Below are 20,767 nucleotides of genomic sequence, written 5' to 3'. Positions count from 1 at the left end.
CCTTAGAACAAACACAAAACCATAGAAGTTTGGGTTTGCTAAGTTTTACCAAATTCTTTATTGCTAAAATTTTGTTGATACACTGGGTTTGCTAATTTAGGAATGATCATTCATGTAAGCACATGGAATCACCTTAAAATGTGAATTCATAGGGGTGGTTTTTAACTAATGAATCTCCACATAAAATCATCAAATTATATAACAACACACTAAGTGACTAAACCTGAGACATAAATATGCTGAAATATGTCATTACAGTAATGACCGAGTAGAGCAGGTTGTGACTTCATATAATTTACAAAGAAAGCCAGGTAGCTCAGGGATTCAATGAATAAGAATCAGAAACTTCCAACCATTTCAAAATGCAAGTTTAGATTATTAAACTTTAAGGAAGTACAAATTGGAAACACGACATATGGGTTGCATTCAGTTGCATCGTCTTAGTAAGAAAAGGGCTATATTAGAAATGATTTGAACGGGTCAAACAAGTCTAATAGTGGCACATGCTTAAAACCTCTCATCACTCGTTAATTAGAAAATTAAATAAGCTTATTTTAAAAGTAAAGTTTTAGTAATCCTACTTAATTTATTAACGATTTTGGTACTTAGTGAATACCTATTCAGTTCCAACCTGACCTAATCTGCTTTGACCCCAACCCATTTTGACCCATTTACTAAATCCAACACACCCGTCTTGCCACCTGTAAAACACAATATGGAATCATGCTCTGTGATCTTTAGCACGCATACAAAACGAATGATGTAGGAACAAGCTAATCCCAACTCCCAAGTACATTATAAATGATGTAAAAACAAGGTGATCTCCAATAATTTAGATATTACTATATATGAACAAAACTCAAGGTGTCTTTCAGATAAGAGGCCGCACACCACTAGACCAAATATAAGATGTTTCTAGAATGACAAAACAAGGGTTAGGCATGACCCTGTCGATCTTTCTATTAATTATATGTCTAACATAAGTTAATTAACTATAGAATTGGTTGTGTTACCAATAAGGCTTTTTCAGCTTCAGATTTCACCAGATTGTCTCCCAGATATTTTTCAACAAAGTGAAGAACACTCACACACCTGTCTGCCTCTACAAATCTTTCTTGTGCGGCCAAGAGCTCTGCACATCTCTGCCTCTCAACCTTTAGGGCGGCTTGTTTAACTAAAACAGTGTTTGCTTTCATTTCTTCAAGCAAACTTATATTTTCCATAGCATCCTTTGTTTTCTGCAAGGCTTCCAAGTGAGCCCGAAGCCAAGACACATCAATCTTGGCTTGCTCTGCCTGTGACACATAATGTTCTATTTCTTCCATATTTTCTACAACATGATTGGTATTAACTAGCCTGACAACTTCACAAATACCCTCAAGGAAAGAAGATCTCATAGAAGTTATTGTGTATATGGATTTAGCAGCAATGTCACCATGTTTCTTGAAAATGTCTTCAAGAATCGGTACATTACTCTTCTGCACCTTGTAGCCATGGACACAAATGCCAGGAGATGAAGCCTTTATAGGAGATGCCTGTCCCAGCTGTACAAAATGGATACAGAATTCAAAGGTGGCAAAATAAGTGGGTCACGTAACTGGTCAAATTGGTCGTATCCACACGTTACTTTTTCTATCTTCTTATGAATCCCGTAACTATCAGTCTATCAATATTCAATTTTAAAAGTTAGCATTCATAGATTTTTACATTAGTGAGCTGTAGCATAAAAAAGAATCAAACAAATTACAGTTGTGATGTTATGGGTTACAACTTGAAAGGATTGAACACTTGGCTCTCCAGCATTGTTATTTTAAACAGATTCAATTTAAAAGTCTGGTTCTTTTTAACCATATTCAACATTTTAGTCATATAAGAGTTAGGAAAACTACAAAGGTCAACCTGACCCAACCCATTTTGATCTGCAAAATATAAAGCACTTCCTTCAATTTAGCCGATTTGGATATGTTATATCACCCAAATTTATCTCAAAAGACTCACGAGCCCAAATTCATTCACTTTGGTCCCTTTGGGCCAAAATATTTCTTTCTAATATAAATAAAGGAGTGTATAGCATAAAATTGTTTAAAAAAACTTAGTACAACCAATTCTGAAATATAAAGAGATGAAGGAAGATACATACACAATCTAACATAGAAGACACGTTTTCAACCAACTCCTGCTGTTCCAGTTTGTGGTCTAAGAGTTCTTCATCGCCATCATCATCCATTAACTAAAACGATTTACCATCACATGTTAGTCTACATACAATTGAAGTAAATTTTTTGGTTGAATGGGTCAACTTGAGTTATATTCAGAGTCTATTGGGTCAACTTGAGTTATACTCAGTGTCTATTGGGTCAAATGGATTAATTTTATATACGAAAAGTTTTTAAGATATAAATGACTTGAATGGTTCCAATCTGTTAATGATCACCTAAAAGTTACTCAAAATGCTTAACACCTTCTAAATCATTTTATTCAGAAGTTCAATGATCATTGTAATTATAATATCGATTTAACTTTTATCATAATTTATAACAATAAAAATACTAATCACCAGCACGACTTCTGAGTCACTGTGAGGCAGAGATGAAGGCTTGGCAGGGGTTGAAGGGGCATGATATGATTGGGTCGTTTCCTGATCTGATTCGATCTCAATAGGGTTACTCTTCAGTGTTTGCTTACTCAGATTCACAGCAAGAGGAGAATAAGGTTGATGGATAGGTTCAAGATTGGATAGGGGAACATTATGTCGATTACATAATCGTGTGATGAGAACAGGGAACCACAAACTGCCATCATTATGGCTAGCACATACCCCAATCTGTTCTGCTATCACTTTTCCAACATTGATCCGTTTTCCTACCAAGATACAATACAACAAAATGGCTCTATCTTTTTCAACTATTGTATCATCAGCAGATGGAAGAAGGTTGTGTTGGACAAAGTTAAACCAGATATTCAAGCCCGCCTTGAGAGATTTTCGCGGGAATGTAATAGTCCCATCTGATGCTCGGGTGTGTACTGTTCCAGGTTCAGTCAATTTCTCCAGGATGTCGCTCATTGTGGAAAGCAGTAATTTTGAGGAAAGTTCATATAGAGTACCTTGATGATCAGTGAGTTCGAATAGAGAGTTGATAGATGATGCAGTTACATCAACTAATTTACCTCGAACAAACACTGAATCAGGTCTATCAGCATCATAATTGGCATAAAATTCTTGAACTACAGCAATACACGCAGAAGAAGGATGCTGGCAAAAGTTTTCCCACTTATGAAATCGGATAGCTTGAGTAATGGTATCGGGAAACTCAGGTGCGCTAGACTCGGACCATGTGAAACCTCTTTCCATAAATAGTTTCCGTTTGCTGGTAAACTTATTAAATCTTTTCTCAGCATCATCAGACACAAAGAGGGATGTCTTCTTAAGTGATTGAGGACTTCCCTTAGATGTTGAAGCTCGGGTGGTAATTTTTTGTATTTTGTTTCGTTTGTACCCCTCTCCATTTGAATTTCTCCAGGCGGGTTTCCTAGTCCTCCCCATCTTTTAACAGTCTGCAATCAAACAAGACAGCATTTAGTAGCAAAAAGATAGACACAAAACCAATATTAAGCATCAAATAGGGAGAGCAACTCCTGACATGACACTGTCCCGTCACAAAAAAAGGAGTCAGAGTTAGGTTAAATGAGCTCCGGTCAGGGATTGACACAGGTAACCCATTTAATAAAAGGGCCAGGTTTATTATAACCTGACCATCCCCCATTTTCAGCCTGCAAACCATTTAATACCCCCAAACAGCACCAGAAGAAGACTCATCCAAGGCATCATTTAAAGCTTTAAACTATAACATTCAAGTCATCCATAACTAAAGAGTCAGATTAATATTTGATACCTTATATTTACAGAACATCAAGAAACATTATGAGGATTTAAATTGATGCATATTGAATGTATTAAGGCATAATGCTGCATTCAGAGTTAAAGTCTTGCATATGGTGCAAAAAGAGCATACAAGAACTAAACACCCAATTATACAATTAGTTCAAGAAATAGACACACGAAGCGATATCTAATACTAGATGTTTTGAGACGGCAAATAGTCAAAAGATAGTGGTTGGCAAACTCTTCAAAAAAAAGTGATGATATGCATTATCTTGATGAGAAAACACATAAACAATTTTGAAAAACACAAGTTAAGACACGATTTCTCAAAATCCTGTCTTCAAAATCTAAAATCTGTAATTACAAACGCAATTGCAAACACCCCTTAAAGACTCATTCAATGTCATCACTTAAGATCACAGAAATGTGTTTTACCCTATGTAGTCAATTTCAGTGGTATACCAGTGGTATACCGGTGGTATTTCGGTTTTTGGTCCTCCACTGGTATACCGGTATAGATTGTTGTCCAAAATTTCGGAACCGAGATTTTCGGTGAAATTTACTGAAATTTCACCGAAATCGGTGAAATTTCGGTGGTATACCAGTTTTCAGATTTTTATTATTTTTTGTTAAATTATTTTTGTCCAAACTAACAAACAACATAATAAACACTCAATTTTTCAAGTATTAACACTAATCTTTCAAATATTGACACTTTTAAGTTTGACTTTGACATTTAGATTGAGTAGTAACTTAATATTATTGCTATTTGTGTGTATAATTGCAATCTTTTTGGTATATATATAATTATATATAATATTTTTCATACTATTAAGGTTACCGAAATACCACTGAAATAACCGATATTTCAAATACCAGTGCTTGACCGAAACACCGAAATTTTGGTCCTTAACTACTTAGGTTTTACCCAATCTACCAGCACATGCTATCAAGTTTTTACTCACATTGATTTCAATAACATATCATACTACTTCAACCGTCCCAAAATAAGTATCCCCTTACTATTTTGCACGTACGAACATATTTATCCTTTTTTTCTATAAATGTTCAATATAACATATTGTGTTTCAGATAGTACCGTTTACCCCTAAATGAGCTTAGTATCACAAAACTCAGGAAGCATAAACCCGAAAACTGACGCTTTCCTAAAAAGGTAAGTCGTAACACTTACACTTTTCAACAACATGTTTTCATTCAGTGCGAAAATAGTAACTTCTCCCTGTGTTTTTATTCGTCAAACAAATGCTATAACGATAAAATTGTTACTTACGTAAAAGGGAAGTTGCAACGATTACCCTTTTCACAGGTGGTCAAATGGTAAATTAGTAAAATTATCATGTTCATCAAAGATAAGTAGCAACAATGACACTCTACAACAGTGTGTTTTTGATCAGTGGACAACGCAAAAACCGCAAAACAAAAAATAAGGGTAATGGGGGAACCCTAGCCCGGTACCACAATTGGATAACGACTCACCCGCATGACCCATATGATACCGGTACAATACCTCCAATCTAATCCCCACATGATCCCGTGTATTTAAACTTTACATATGGTCTAGGCTTCATTGGTAATGGTTACCTTAAAAGGAATTATTTTTTGTGCCCAGCGGGGATTGAACCTGAGACCTTACGGTCATCAAGTATTTGCCTTACCACTAGGCTAACTCCTTGTTGGTAAAAAACCACATTGGTCATAAAAAGTAAGCCGTAATAATTATCGAGGGGACACTTATTTTGGGACGAAAGTAATATTTATTCATTAATCTATAAGCATTAAACCACAAGATTCAACACAAAACACAAAAAGGCATGATCATTTCATAATACAAGTAATAACAAAACATTAGGCTAAATTAAATATAAAACACCCATTTCTACCCAATACCCGTTTATAAAAATGATAACTTTTTTTTATATATAAAACAGAGACCCATATTACAAAATTGGTGCATTATTATGGGGTTTTAGTTGATGGGTATTAAACTAAAAGATTATAAACAATATTAAATACATACAGAAATACAATATATATATATATATTATATATACTGACATACATTTTGAAGATTCTGATGATGGACGTTTAATGATCGGTGAAAACGGTGGTTTTAGGTAAATGAGGGTGGTGGTTTCAGGCGGGTGACGTGGTGGTGTGTGGCATGGAGGGTGTGGGGGGTTTTGGGGGTTTATATGATATAAAAGGATTTTTTTTATTATTATTTTTTTTCTTTTTTGTTATTTATTGAGAAATGACAAATGGTAGGTGTGTACAGTACAATGAATGGAAAGCTCTTTTTAGCAAAAGATAAGTTGGATTATATATATATTTGTTTGTTCCTTCCAAAATAATTATTTACATTTTTTGAAAAATAAAAAAATAAAAAAACTTTTGTTCACATTTAAATGTTAACTTACACAATAAAAAAGTGGCAACAATAATACAGGCAAACTAATTACATTACATTGAAAAAGTTCAATCCTCCCAAATAATCGAACAAAACCTAAACTTATATATATATAACAAGAAATCTAATCGATCTTTGATGGAATACCTTAATATCTAATACCTTATTAATTTTTCTTTATGATAGGTTGGAGCGAGTTTTCCTCCAAACATCGGAATGATAATGGTTTCTCAACAAAGGGATTAAATTTAAATTTCATTCTACAATATACTTACCGTCAGTAAGTTACCAATATTTGCGACTAAAGAAAAGCAAAATTTATCATTAAACCACCTTAGTCGTTACTGGTGGCTTTAAAACGATATATGCAGGAAGTTAAGATGACATTTCTTCTACTTAGATAGAGAGGTTGCTTACCGTTCTACCTAAATGGTTAAAAAGTACTTCCGGCTTTTGTATTGGATCAGAATCAAACTCATAACTTCTGTTTTTAGAAACTAAAGTGTTTACTAATCCAAACCTGACTACGTTTTACTCATGGCTTTAAGAGCATCTCCAATGGTCATGCTTTGTTAAATGCTTTTTATAAAAAGCTTTTGATCAAATTATTGCTCCAATGGGAAAAGTAAAAAAAAAAAGTATTTCAAATATTGTTTAATAACAAAACTAAGAAGAGAGAGAGTGTCATATTTCTTCAAAGACTTGAAGATTGTCAAACTATTGATAAAAAGCTTTTCACTCCAATAAAAAAAATGATACAAAAACTTTTTTAAACAATGAAAAGCTTTACAAATTTTTTTTAAAAACTACCATAAAAAATGCTCCAAGTATCTATGTACCTAAAAGAGATCGTAAGGTGTGAGAAGATCTTTTTTCAATTTGTGTGTAATGATAACAGCTACGTTAATACATTCTTAGCATTGCAGGTGTAAGGGGGGGCGGAGTGGAGGAGTATAAATTTATCAATCCTCCCAAAATCCACCAATAATACACTTACAACTCAATTTAATCTTTCAACCCTCCCAACCAACCCTCCCAACTATTTTTATTGGTGCTCCATAAATTTTCAACCCTCCCAAATTTATTTTTTCTTTTCAAAATTAAAAACTAAACAATTTTATATAAACAACTTATTTAAAAATTAAAACACTTTTAAATACAAACAAACTTATTTCAATAATAATTAATCTAAACTTATAAAAGTAAATCACTAAACTTGTATATATGTAATATTATAGGGTTTGTTTTGAAAATAATAATAATAATATACGAGTAATAAAGAAAAAAGTGTCTGCAAGTTATCTTCTTCCCACAAACACACAGCCACACACTCAATCGATTGATATATACAATATACATACATATATATATACTAGGTTTTTTACCCGCACGACGTGCAAATGTTTAATTGATTTTTCAAAATTTTTAATATTGACAAAAGATTATATACTCAACTGAACATATTCATCAGAGACCTAATGGTGTTGCTTTCCTACCTGGATCGTGAGGATTAGTTTGAACAAGGTTGACGGTATCTTGTGTCTGCGTATTTGCTCCTAGCATCGTATTAGATAAGAAATAACTGTTAACTCATGTCTTTTTTAAAACAAATCACTACCCATAAAAGAAACGAATTAACCTACATATTGCGCATCAACAAACCAAACATCTATTAAAAGCTCAAAGACGATCATAATTAAAGATATATCCAAAAGAGTTAAAAACCAATTCATATGAAGATAGTAACTTAGTTTTCATAATAAAGAGTCATTATACTTATTAAAAGTTTAAATAAAATTTAGATAGCAATCAAGATATTACATTAAATTATCATCATGGAAAGAACTTACATTGTTGTGGACCGATTAGAAGTCATTGTGTTAGACGGATTTCTCAAAAAGAACGAAAAGAAATCAAATGAAATCGCTAAACTTGAGATATTTGATATATATTTTATGTTTAGATTTATTCAGATCAGAATAATATATATACTGTCAAGATTTATAATATTTGTTACTATCCTTAATATTTTGCCTGCAAAATTTGAATATGATCATATAAATGTATTATTATTTTTATACGGAATATGAAATATAATAATAAACAATTGGATGCAATGTTTTCATTTCTAGTATACGGGTTTTTTCTTAATATACGGGATTTGGTTTTTTAATTTTTAATTTTGTATATATAGAGTTTTGTAATGAGAGATGAGACGTGATATCAAAATAATTATTTACTTGTCATTGGGTGTTGTACGTAGCAGTTTTATAGTAATTCAAAATTGTCATGACAAACATAATATGTAATAATCACGAATAAATGGAGCGAAAAATAAATCACGTATAACATACAATTAATTAACATAAATAATAAAGAGATAAGCTTGATTACCTTTAACCGTTGTGGATTGAATTGCGTTAAATCTATATTATATTTCAACCAACGTCATTCGGATGCTTGTCCTTTAATTTATCAAGAGTTAAGAAAAACAAAATAAGCCTTTGAATTTTTTTCTTCTTGTTCGACAACTTTGAACAAAGAAAAGTTGTTGTCTTTATTTTTTTGACTTCCACGATATACAAAAGAAAAGAATGGTTTTGGTGGAGTTCGACAACCTCTTCACAATGGAGACATAAAAATAATTAATAAGTTATTAGTTAAGAAAAAGATATTACTTATTTAGTTAAATGATTTGAATGTAATTATTATAAATAAGTTTTTTGTATTTTTTTATACCTTTGTTTCTAAAATTTAGCATATAATAAAATAAATATTGTAAAAAAAATTATGGAGATGTCATGTAAAATAAAATCCTATGTGGCAACTTTTTAGTATAGGTTTGATTTTGAAGATGTATTTAAAAGGCTTGGATTACTACTCTTTTAATAATTATATATATATATATATATAAAACACATGTATCATCTTTGATCTTCTTCCATTATTTGTGTTTACAACACACACACACATATAAAAGCACAGCCACACAGCCATATATATATGCATATACTGATATACATACACACACACATATATATATAATTCAATAGAAAAGAGAGGAAGACGGCTGGAATTTTATAGTGGACCCTGCTTAAATGATCACTGCTCCCCTTCTCTCTTCATTTATCACCCGCGGGTATATAACCCTGTGAGCATGCCGTTGGAGCTAGCCGTTGGGACTGGCGGCGGTGTAGCCTGCAGTATGAAGCCATAAGTTTGCTACCCGCCCGCCCACTCCGTCCCCCCTAATATTGTATCATAAACAACACGACTTTTTCCTACTAGAATTACTTTTACATGAGTTAGATTGTATTTTTTGAACCACATATATTTTGTTAGGTTAGTTTAGGTCACTGTATTGTTAATTAGTTTTAAAATAGTAAAATCATTTTCTAAATAAACCTATATATTTGTAATATTACTCTTATATAGATTTTAGGGCTAATTGGTTTTAAAGGTCATGAATTATTGTGACGGTGGTGAAATCGGGGTGGACTGATGTTGGAGGTGGTGGTAAATTGGTGCCTGGATCTCACACACACTTTTAATCGAACCCACCATCGGGTATTGATGACAGTGATGATGGGGTGACTGAATTTTTGTGGAGGTGGTGGTGATGGTGATAGGGTGGTCAGATCATGATGGAGGTGAGGATGAGGTGACCCGATCTAGTAGTAGCAAACCACCGGAATCTGGTAGTGATGGGGCGGCACCACCATAATCACCGGAATCTGGAGATGGAGGTGGTGGGTATGTCACCGGTAAATCCCTATATATAATGTATATACATATATATTTATATATCCCACCCCTTCCCCCATCGCTAATCAACGTCACAATCACCCGCCACTATCATGTTTTCCGGCGAAACCTCCTTCTCCGGCTAGATCTTCATCACCGGAAAAAAAGCAGGTGGCTAGCCCTTCGGAATTCTTTATCTAGCAAATCCGAGCCATATTCTTGTAGTTTTTGTTGGAGTGTGATCATTTTATTATAAATTGCATGTCCGGGAATAATTTAAGCCTATGGGGTCACACGAAATGACACGGTAACTCGATAATATTAATTGATATATTGAAGTAATATATTGATTAGTTTGATCACGAAATTATTAATTAAACATAATTAAAGGGTTAGTTATATTTAATTGATTAAAAAGGAGGATTAAAATGTGAAAATCGAAAAATGGACTTGGACCTAAAGTCCATAAGGGGGGACGACACATGAAGGCTTGTTTAAGCCTTTATGTTGCTTATTTTCCAAGCTAAGGTTAACCTAATTAAGCCCTATAAATAGATGCTTAATTCTTTGTTTTTCACATAATTTTTCACATAAACAAATTCTCTCATTTTTCTTCCTTTCTTTGAAGTGGCCGAAATTCCTTCTTCTGTCAAGTGCATCTTTGTAGGATACCCAAGGGAAACGATGGGTTACTACTTCTACTTTCCTACGAAAAACACTGTCAAGGTTCATCGATATGTTGAGTTCTTTGAGGAGAAACTCATATCTCAAGAAGACAGTGGGAGGATTGTTGAACTTGATGAGCATCAAAAAGATGTGTCAACTTCTAAAGATACTAGCAATCTTCAACTTGGGGGGGGGGGGGAATGTTCAAAGAGATGAATCTCAAGATGAACTTCAAGTTGAAGATGAAGCGATTCCACTTCGTAGGTCCTCAAGGACAATACGTGCTCGTGATAGATTAAATCTTATGATTGAGTCTGAAGAACACGTGGTAGGAGATTTGAATGAATCTCCTAATTTCAATGTTGCACTATCAGATCCGGAATCTGACAAATGGCTTGAAGCTGCGAATGTGGAAATAAAATCCATGTAAGACAATCAAGTCTGGAGCTTGGTTGATCTTCCACCAAATGGTAGAACCGTTGGGTGCAAGTGGATCTTCAAGAAGAAGACCGACATGGATGGAAATATACACACCTATAAAGCTCGTCCTGTGTCGAAAGGTTATACTCAACTCTTTGGAAACCTTTTCTCCGGTTGCGGACATTAGAGCTATTAGGATCATGTTAGCCATAGCAACGTACTATGACTTTGAGATATGGCAAATGGATGTCAAAACCGCTTTCTTGAATGGTTTTCTAGACGAGGAAGTCTATATGGTACAACCAGAAGGTTTTGTCGATCCTAAATATCCCAACAAAGTATGCAAACTTCAAAGGTCCATTTATGGACTAAAGCAAGCATCAAGGAGTTGGAATAAAAGGTTTGATGAAGAGATCAAAAAGTTTGATTTTGTTCAGAATCCTGATGAGCCATGTGTATATCGCAAAGCTAGTGGGAGTAATGTTACTTTCCTTGTCTTGTATGTCGATGACATATTGATAATAGGAAATAACATTCTAATGTTGAAAGACGTTAAATCTTATCTTGGAAAGTGTTTCGCTACGAAAGACTTGGGTGAAACAACATTCATACTTGGAATCAAAATCTATAGAGATAGAAGTAAATGGTTGATCGGATTAAGTCAAAGTGCCTATATAGATAAGATCTTGAAGAGATTCAAGATGGAAAATTCTAAGCGCGGGAACTTGCCTATGCAAGAAGGGCTTAATTTATCCAACAAGAATGGTGCTTCTACACCTGAAGAGGTGGAGCGTATGAAGAGAGTCCCTTATGCTTCGGCGATGGGATCTATCATATATGCGGTTAGATGCACTAGACCTGATGTTGTGTTCGCGCAAAATATAGTTAGCCGATATCAGCAAAATCCCAGAGAGGATCATTGGACTGATATGAAAAACATTCTTAAGTACATGCGTGCTACTAGAGAATTGTTTTTGGTGTATGGAGGAAATCCAGATCAAGAACTTAAAGTCACTGGATACTGTGATGCTGGATTTCAGACTGATAAGGATGATACCAAGTCTCAGTCAGGGTATGTCTTCATTTTGAATGGAGGAGCAGTAGATTGGAAGAGCAAGAAGCAATCTACTGTTGCTATGTCTGCTACAGAGTCTGAGTATATAGCTGCTTCGGATGCAGCAATGGAAGTTGTCTGGATCAGAAAGTTTATTTCTGGGCTTGATGTGATGCCATCAAATAATACATCTATGGATTTGTACTGTGACAATTCTGGAGCAATTGTCATTGCCAATGAACCTAGGGTTCAAAAAGGTGTCAGACATTACCAAAGAAGATATCACTATGTTCGAGAGCAAATCGAATCACGTGAAATCAATTTACTCAAAGTTCACACAGATTATAATTTGGCGGATCCTTTTACAAAGGCATTGTCAAATGGAAAGCTCAACAAGCATGCAGAAGGCAAGGCTTAGGTCTTAGATATTGCTAAGTTATATCATGTAAATCTGTGATTGGTATTTGGATAATGAGATGTTAAACAATTGTTATTTTCAATAAATGAATTTTTATACGCGGTATAAGTGGTTTCATTTTTATAATAATTGTGTCCTATATTTGCATGTTTAAATCCATGAATATTAGTTAAATATTCTAAATGTCTATTGTCGATTAATTATATGGGAATATAATTAAAGTAAGACAATTGTGAGAGATTCGTGAAAATATTTAAGGGAATATTTTGAAGATGGTGGATCGTACCAAACTCACATGATATTCAAAAGGTGAATATTGGACTTACCCCACCGAACGAATTATCATTTTATGGATCAGCATCATTAAATGAAATTCGTGAAATGGTTACTTTATTTATCCTTTGACTTGAGATACAAGTGAGTTATGCATGTGTGGATTGCATTTCTTGATATAGTTCCTAACTGTCCTGAACAAGGCAGTAATAAAGGGCTATTTTCAGAAATGTTAAGAAACGACATGGTCAGACACTTGTAGTCAATACAGGATTTGTTCCTTCAATTTGCAACTGAAGTATGATACCATTTGGCGCCCTCATTAATTAATTGAAGATGTTTGTGTGGCCACACTCAAATGAACTCAAGAAGTTGTCTTGACTAATTTGGTAATCTTAATTAATTGTAGAAATGAGAAACATAATCGTTAAATTATGAAATGACATTGATCCATATTCATAATTAACAAGGGTATCTGAACAAAGGGATATTAAAGACTAAATCATTTCAACTTGGCAATTTAAGAATCTATTCTTAAATATTTCCGGGAACATTGAAGTGTTGCTAGACGCCAACCAATGTTATTGCATTTATAATAACATGCTCAAGTGGGAGCGGTTGGAGTGTGATCATTTTATTATAAATCACATGTCCGGGAATAATTTAAGCCTACGGGGTCACACGAAATAACACGGTAACTCGATAATATTAATTGATATATTAAAGTAATATATTGATTAGTTTGATCACGAAATGATTAATTAAACATAATTAAAGGGTTAGTTATATTTAATTGATTAAAGAGGAGGATTAAAATGTGAAAATCAAAAAATGGACTTGGACCTAAAGTCCATAAGGGGGGACGGCACATGAAGGCTTGTTTAAGCCTTTATGTTGCTTATTTTCCAAGCTAAGATTAACCTAATTAAGCCCTATAAATAGATGTTTAATTCTTGATTTTTCACATACTTTTTCACATAAGCAAATTCTCTCATTTTTCTTCCTTTCTTTGAAGTGGCCGAAATTCCTTCTTCCAAGAGGGATTTCGACTTTGAAGTTTAAGGTTCAAGCAAAAGGTTTGTTTGGTTTGTGATCGAGTACTAGCATATGTTATTCAGGGTGTCTAGTGTGCGATCGTAGATGGGTTTTGCTCTAAACCCTAAGCATTAATAATAATCTCATTATTATTATTTTTATTGGAGCTTGCATAAGGTACACGACTCAATTCTAGTCTTTGTTAATTAATTTGATTGCATATATGTTTCGATTTCTTCCGTTGCGCATACTCGTGATTATGTTTGTTTAGGTGTTCATATTCTAACATTTTTGACAAAATTCTCTAGATCTCCATTACTGTTATATATTTATTTGTTTAATTTTATTTCTGTTGTAAATTTTTGTTTATTAATCAGATTTGGGTGTTAAAGTTTTGTATTATATATATAATACTTTGGAAAGTGTAAATGATATATAATAGTAGTATAAGTAATTGGTGAATGATTAAGAAGAAGAGCAGACATTGAATGAAATGATATAAGTGTTGGAACAATTATTTTTATTTTGTTAATGTAAATAGAAATGAAAATGGATAGAATGAATGTTTTGTTAATGATAATATTTGTTGTTCCTGCTGCTGTTAGTCCATACTTTGGTTGCCTTTCTTAGTTGTGTCAGTCAACTCAGTCAAACACACACAAAACCATGCCACATAGGCATAAAAAAAACAGATAGTGGTTTTTGGTCCTATGTTATATGCGAATTGCCACGATGTTCTCCACGTTATATGAAATTTTACGTTGAGTCCTTGAATAAGAAAAAATGACAAGTTCAGGACCTTTAAAACCAATTAGTCCCTAGATTTTAATATACTAATGGCATTAAAAATCATGTAAATATGTACACAAATATTATATTTATATGTTTTTCATAATACAATGACCATCTTAGCTGGTCAATCCAGCCGCACAAAGGTCTTAAATGCCACAAATTACTCAAGATCCCAAAAAACCCATTAATTTACACACTATAGGTGCGACAAAAATTTGTTGGTGAAATCCACTCAAAGATCAAACCCTGTTTATAAAGGGACAAGGTCTTCTATAATTGACCTCCAATCGTCCATGTCAATTGAGCTAAGTCTAATTTACCTATAAGACTGATATAGAATAATAAGAAGAAAAAAAAGAAATATATAACATTTGTTTAATTATATCTACTACTTTTTTATAATGATTATTCACCCCCTATTTTAGGAAAAGGTTAGAAAATAGTTAGATGGAAAATTACTAGATTGTCCTTAATAAACAACCAAGGGTTATTAGATATTACCAAAATTACCCTTAATGAATTAGTTTACACTTTAAACCCTTATCTTTTAAAATATCACTATCACCATTGTATCAACTTACACGGTTAGACCACTCGACACCAATTATCGATGTCATCGATCACCACCCGTCATCGACACCACTAAACCACCGTCGCCATCACCGCTTGCGCGGGTATAATGCTAGTTTAATAAAATATACATGTTTTGTAAGTTTAATAAAATATTTAAAGTAATTGAATACAAAAAGTTATTACTCATGAGCTTTTAACTCACACGATATATGTAATAACCAATCAATTAGCTCATGTGATATGTTGTCAAAGGATGTTTGATCTCAATATACAAAACAAATAACTCAAGTTAATCAATAGAGTTGGTATATAGTACAACCTAAGACTGAGAGATCTTAAGTTCAAATCTTGATGTGAGTAAAATATTTACAGGAATTTCTCATTATGAGTACCTCTGGAATTGGAGTTGAGTATATAAAGAGGCATGTCGCTAAGCCCAAATTTGACGTTCAAAAAAAAAATTTAATCAATATTTTTTTTTCTATTTTTTCGAAAAGTAAGGATTATATCATTTAAACACTCTACTCTACTCCGCAATTACGGAGTAGAGAACAATTACACAATATATGTTAGATTGAAAGAATTCTAATATTCCCACCTAACTGAACTTCTTTTGTGTCTACATTTGTATCACAAGAAACATATCGAATTAATTTCAAAAAACACCCTATCTATACTAGCCATCACATTGTCAAAGATTTTCCCGTTCTTCGTCTTCCATAAACACCAACATGTGACAAAAACGATACACTTAAAAACCTTCCTCGACTTCTTATCTAGATTAATATTGCCAGAGAGGTCAATGATGTCCAATACTGTGGAAACAAAAATCGGACCCACTTTACACCACATACTCAGTCGATCCCAAATGGAGGCAGCAAAGTGACAATTGCACAAGATGTCTTCGATGGTTTCATCCCGCTGCATAAACCACATAAAGTAGAACCAAAGTTACAGTTGTTGCGTACCTGTAGGGCTTTATAAGTAGGTAAACTATCAAGAGAAACCCGCCACATAAATGTTGGGTTTAACAGGGTTAATTTGATAAACAATGCTATGTTTTGATGAATAAACTTGCTATAATATATCACAAAATTGTTTACACATACAAACTATCGACCCTTAAAAACATGCGGTGGTTGTTTCTTATATAGACAACCAACAGACACTTCTAACAGACATACCCTTTCACAAACGACCCTTTACGTACAAACACATCCTTTCAACATATAACCGTCTATTCGGTTATTATCTTCTGACACTTTTAACCCAAAGGTTAGGTTAACAATCAACACTCCCCCTTAAACTAAACTTTGGTTTAAGATGGGTCTTCAACTTGCTTTGTCTTGCTTTACAGTAATGATGGTTCTTCGTCTTCTGAGATAAGAAGTGCTTCTTGCTCCTTCTCTTTCTCCTTGTCTTTCCACTTCGTGCATTCTTTCGCGAAATGTCCATGATCACCACATTCATAACACCTTAGCTTGCTTTTGTCAATGCTTCCACGACTAGTACCTTTTCCATAGTTGTTTCTGTTTTTGTTGAAGTTTCTTCCACGTCTTCTACCATAGCTTTGATTATTCGAATTTGCCAGTAGAAGTTTGTCTTGATAATTTTCTTCATGTTCGTCTTGACTTTTGAGTCGTTCTTTAAAAGCAATTAGTCTTCCAACGGCTTCTTCAAACAACATCTTGTCTAAATCTTGACATTGTTCAATAGACGCCACGATAGGTAGAAACTTCTTCGGAACAGAGTTAAGTAGTTTCCTTACTAGCACCTTATTTTTCAAAGTTTCACCAAGGCCCTTAAACTTGGCTTTTATACTACTTAACTTTCCTCCATAGTCGCTTACTTTTTCATTTGCCTTCATCCTTAGTGTCTCTAGTTCGCTCCTCAAGGTTTGTAGTCGTGCCTTTTGAACTAGATCCGCACCCAGATACTTGACTTTGATCGAATCCCATACTTCCTTTGCACTTTCGGATTGCGCAACTTGCATTAAGACATCTTGTGGCAATGTTTGAAAGACCATTGCCTTGGTTATATTTTCTTTCTTCTCATCCACATTATCTTCGGTACTAATTATTTCAAACAAACCATGAGCCTTTAAGATTGCTTCCATCATGATTGCCTATGTTGTGTAGTTTGTTTCGGTCAGTTTCGGGCATTAAAGTGCTATGTTTTGCTCTCGAGTTGGTGTATATGTTTCTCCCGTTGTCATGCTTGTTGCCTTCTTACTTGCTTTCTTTCTTACTTGTAATCGTACGATCGGTTCTTACTTGCTTTGAAACTGAAAAGTTTCTCTTGCTTGCTTGCTTAGAATCAAAATTGATTCTTCTTGCTGTTGATCCTAAGATCAAATTTCTTGCGGTTTGGGCTACTTGCTACCCAATGAACTTGCTATATGGGCTACCTGCTACCCAATGGACTTGTTTTCTGGGCTACTTGCTACCCAGTATGAACGTTGACCAACTTGCTAATCAACCTTTGTGCTCCTAACCAAGTTGCTATTTAGGGCCTAACTTGCTTGCTATGACCAAATAATTGATCCTTTCTTGCTGATGAACCACAATGATCATACTTGCTTGCTAGATTGAATCAAGGGTTCTACTTGCTATTGAATCTTATGGTTCGAAACTTGCTATGAACCTAAGGATTCGGTTTAACTTGCTATGAACCACAAAGGTTCGGTTAACTTGCCACTTGCTTAAACGAATTTAAAATAAATCCGTTCGTCTTACTATGAATCTCAAAAGATTCGGTCTTTGCTATTTTAATCAATCGGGAATTTTCCTTGCTAATCGGGAATTTCGTATCTTACTAACAACCAATATTTGAAAAATAACTTGCAAAATTATCCTTACAATCTTCCTTTTATACTTTTAAGAGAAACTTGTGTCTTTGTGTTATTTGTGTTAAAATTTTAAGAAAAAACTTTTGGTTTTGTATAAAATCTCCAACACAAATCTTAAATATGGAAAAAACGATTGATATGGACAATTGTTTTTTATACTTATTAACTTTTATAAATCCTCCTATTCAATATAAAAGTCAAAGTAGAGAAACTTATTCAATTTTGGTGTCCCCTTGTTACAGTCAAAACGTGTGTCGCTCCTTTGTTTCATATCTCACAAATTTGGATCAAAAAACAACTTCCCTTTTTGCTTCTTTCTCTGGTTATTATCGAAACCAAAAACACCCAATAGTCACCAACACGATCTTCACGATCTTCTTCTTCTTCTTTCGATTAAGATAATGGGTGGTTCGGTGGTTACGGTTTTCAATTCTTCACTGGCGATGACGGTTACTCAACGGTTTCTTCCTTTTTCTGGTTCGTGATTCCAAATCAACGAACAGGTATGTTTTCCCTCGTTCTTAATTCCCCTCTGATTGATTAAAGGCTTGCTTGGAAAATCAATTTCTGTTTTGTTCTTGTTTTTTGGTTCGGTCAATGGATTTCGAACAGAAATCGGTTTTTCTCTTTTTTCTTGCTTCCGAAATCAACGGTTACTAAGAGGAATCGTTGGTTTCTTTCTTCCCTGGGTCAATTAACCGTTGGCTCTGATGCCAATTGTTGGGTTTAACAGGGTTAATTTGATAAACAATGCTATGTTTTGATGAATAAACTTGCTATAATATATCACAGAATTGTTTACACATACAAACTATCGACCCTTAAAAACATGCGGTGGTTGTTTCTTATATAGACAACCAACAGACACTTCTAACAGACATACCCTTTCACAAACGACCCTTTACGTACAGACACATCCTTTCAACATATAACCATCTATTCGATTATTATCTTCTGACACTTTTAACCCAAAGTTTAGGTTAACAATCAACAATAAAAATATTACATTTTATCGGCACCCTTTTCACCCATTCAAAGCAAAACCCCCATTAAGATCCGTGTTGCTTCTGATAAAATATTTTGCACTTTTGACCGATAACCTAATTTCTTTCAAATCAATATAATAACTTCTTTTATAAAACTCATTTTATAGTTTAATTTGATCTTAATTGATCCCCATAATGCACAAAATTAGGGATACATCATGCGATGAGCCAAACATTACTGGGGGGCTTTGAGAAGAGGGGCAACAGTGAAGATGTCAAGAATGGCCGTCCATATATGGCCATCTGTTTAAAGAGCTCTATTAGATTGCTTATCTACTAAATTACACTAAAAATACAAACTAAAGCGCATACACCGATAATATGAACACGATAACTTTTAACAATACACAAACTGACATACAATATTTACATATTTCACCCCATATGCATAATGTCATATTTTTTTGTGTATTAAACAATTATTATATCTCCAAATGATGCATTAATTTTCTTTTCATATAAACTTTATCAATTGGTTCTTTTTAGGTTTGATATTTTCGGATGTGAGATTTATAGACTTTAGGTTTTCTGGGCTTTCGTGGAGCATTTACCGGGTGGGGCGGACAGGGGGAGGGAAACGGGTCTTAGGTCCACGGTAACCAGTCCGGATATCTGTGGCTCGGCCCTTGCTGTTTTAAAAATAAAAAAAGTTCCACTTTCTATAATTAAAAAACAAACAAGAAAACTATTAAAATAATATGAAATTTGTCATTATATATGACACACTAACTATTTAAGTATCTGAAAGCCATGAACAATAATGTGTGTGAGGTCAACTTAACCAGGTCCATTTGACTGGAAAATAATCTCCCCATTTGATCCCATATTAGTCTCACACACTGTACTTTTAGTATAAACTAAGGATGTAACTAGCTAGGCATGACCCTGATAAACTTCTACTGGTCATACATTTAGCATAATTTAATTAGTCTATAATTCTGCTTGTTTGACCCACGAGTCTTATCCAGCTTTAGATTCCAATATACCGTTGCTTAGCTTTGTTTCTTTTAGCTAGACCAAGTACTTTCAGGCACCTTTCAGCCTTATCAAACCGTTTTTAAGCAGCCACGAACTCTGCATTTCTGTCTTCAAGATCCTTTCCGGCCACCCGTTTTAATAAGTAGTGGCTGACTTTAATTTCATAAGCATAGCTGCATAGTTGACTTTTTTTTATAGCTTCATTCTTTTTGCGAATGGCCTCTAGGTGAGCGCTAATCCATGACACGTTAATATTGACTGCATCTGCATCTACATCTGCATCTGATACTTGGTTCTTTAATTCCCCCATCTTAGAAATGATTTTTGTAACCCATTTCGCCTTACAACCTCACAAACAACCTCAAAAAACAGATCCTAGCCTCTCAAAGAAGGAAACCGTTTACAATAAGCATTTTATATATACATGTATATGAATTTGAAGCAACTGTATTAAATATTAAATAATACGAGTAATAATATAAAACATTAACTATACTTCGCATTACCAATGTTCATAATTTCAGGATTGTAAAGCAAAATAATGATATCTAACCAAGTTGATTTAAAACAATATAAACCATGGATAGATGCAATGACACGACATCATCT

General features: G+C 33.9%; 1 protein-coding gene across 1 annotated transcript; it reads right to left on the bottom strand.

The window, feature by feature from the left end:
- Positions 1-823: 823 nt before the first annotated feature.
- Positions 824-6,057, bottom strand: LOC122608381. Its single transcript, XM_043781480.1, has 4 exons — positions 5,964-6,057; positions 2,558-3,555; positions 2,141-2,230; positions 824-1,544 (listed from the first exon to the last, which is right to left on the bottom strand). The coding sequence occupies exons 2-4, from the start codon at positions 3,542-3,544 to the stop codon at positions 993-995; spliced, it is 1,629 nt and encodes a 542-aa protein (XP_043637415.1). The 5' UTR covers positions 3,545-3,555; positions 5,964-6,057; the 3' UTR covers positions 824-992.
- Between the last annotated feature and the right edge of the window lie 14,710 nt (positions 6,058-20,767).

This window comes from Erigeron canadensis, chromosome 7 (genome assembly GCF_010389155.1).
Source record: "Erigeron canadensis isolate Cc75 chromosome 7, C_canadensis_v1, whole genome shotgun sequence".
Lineage (NCBI taxonomy): Eukaryota > Viridiplantae > Streptophyta > Magnoliopsida > Asterales > Asteraceae > Erigeron > Erigeron canadensis.
The sequence above is the reverse complement of the archived record's forward strand: the minus strand, read 5'-3'. Positions and strand labels throughout refer to the sequence as shown.

What these genes read in the sequence shown, in the direction of transcription:
- LOC122608381 (XM_043781480.1), bottom strand. Translation starts at nt 3,544, where the DNA reads ATGGGGAGGACTAGGAAACCCGCCTGGAGAAATTCAAATGGAGAGGGG. An exon ending in GTGACTCAGAAGTCGTGCTG is followed by an intron (nt 2,231 to 2,557) that starts GTGATTAGTATT and finishes AAATCGTTTTAG; the next exon opens with TTAATGGATGATGATGGCGA. An exon ending in TGTCTTCTATGTTAGATTGT is followed by an intron (nt 1,545 to 2,140) that starts GTATGTATCTTC and finishes CATTTTGTACAG; the next exon opens with CTGGGACAGGCATCTCCTAT.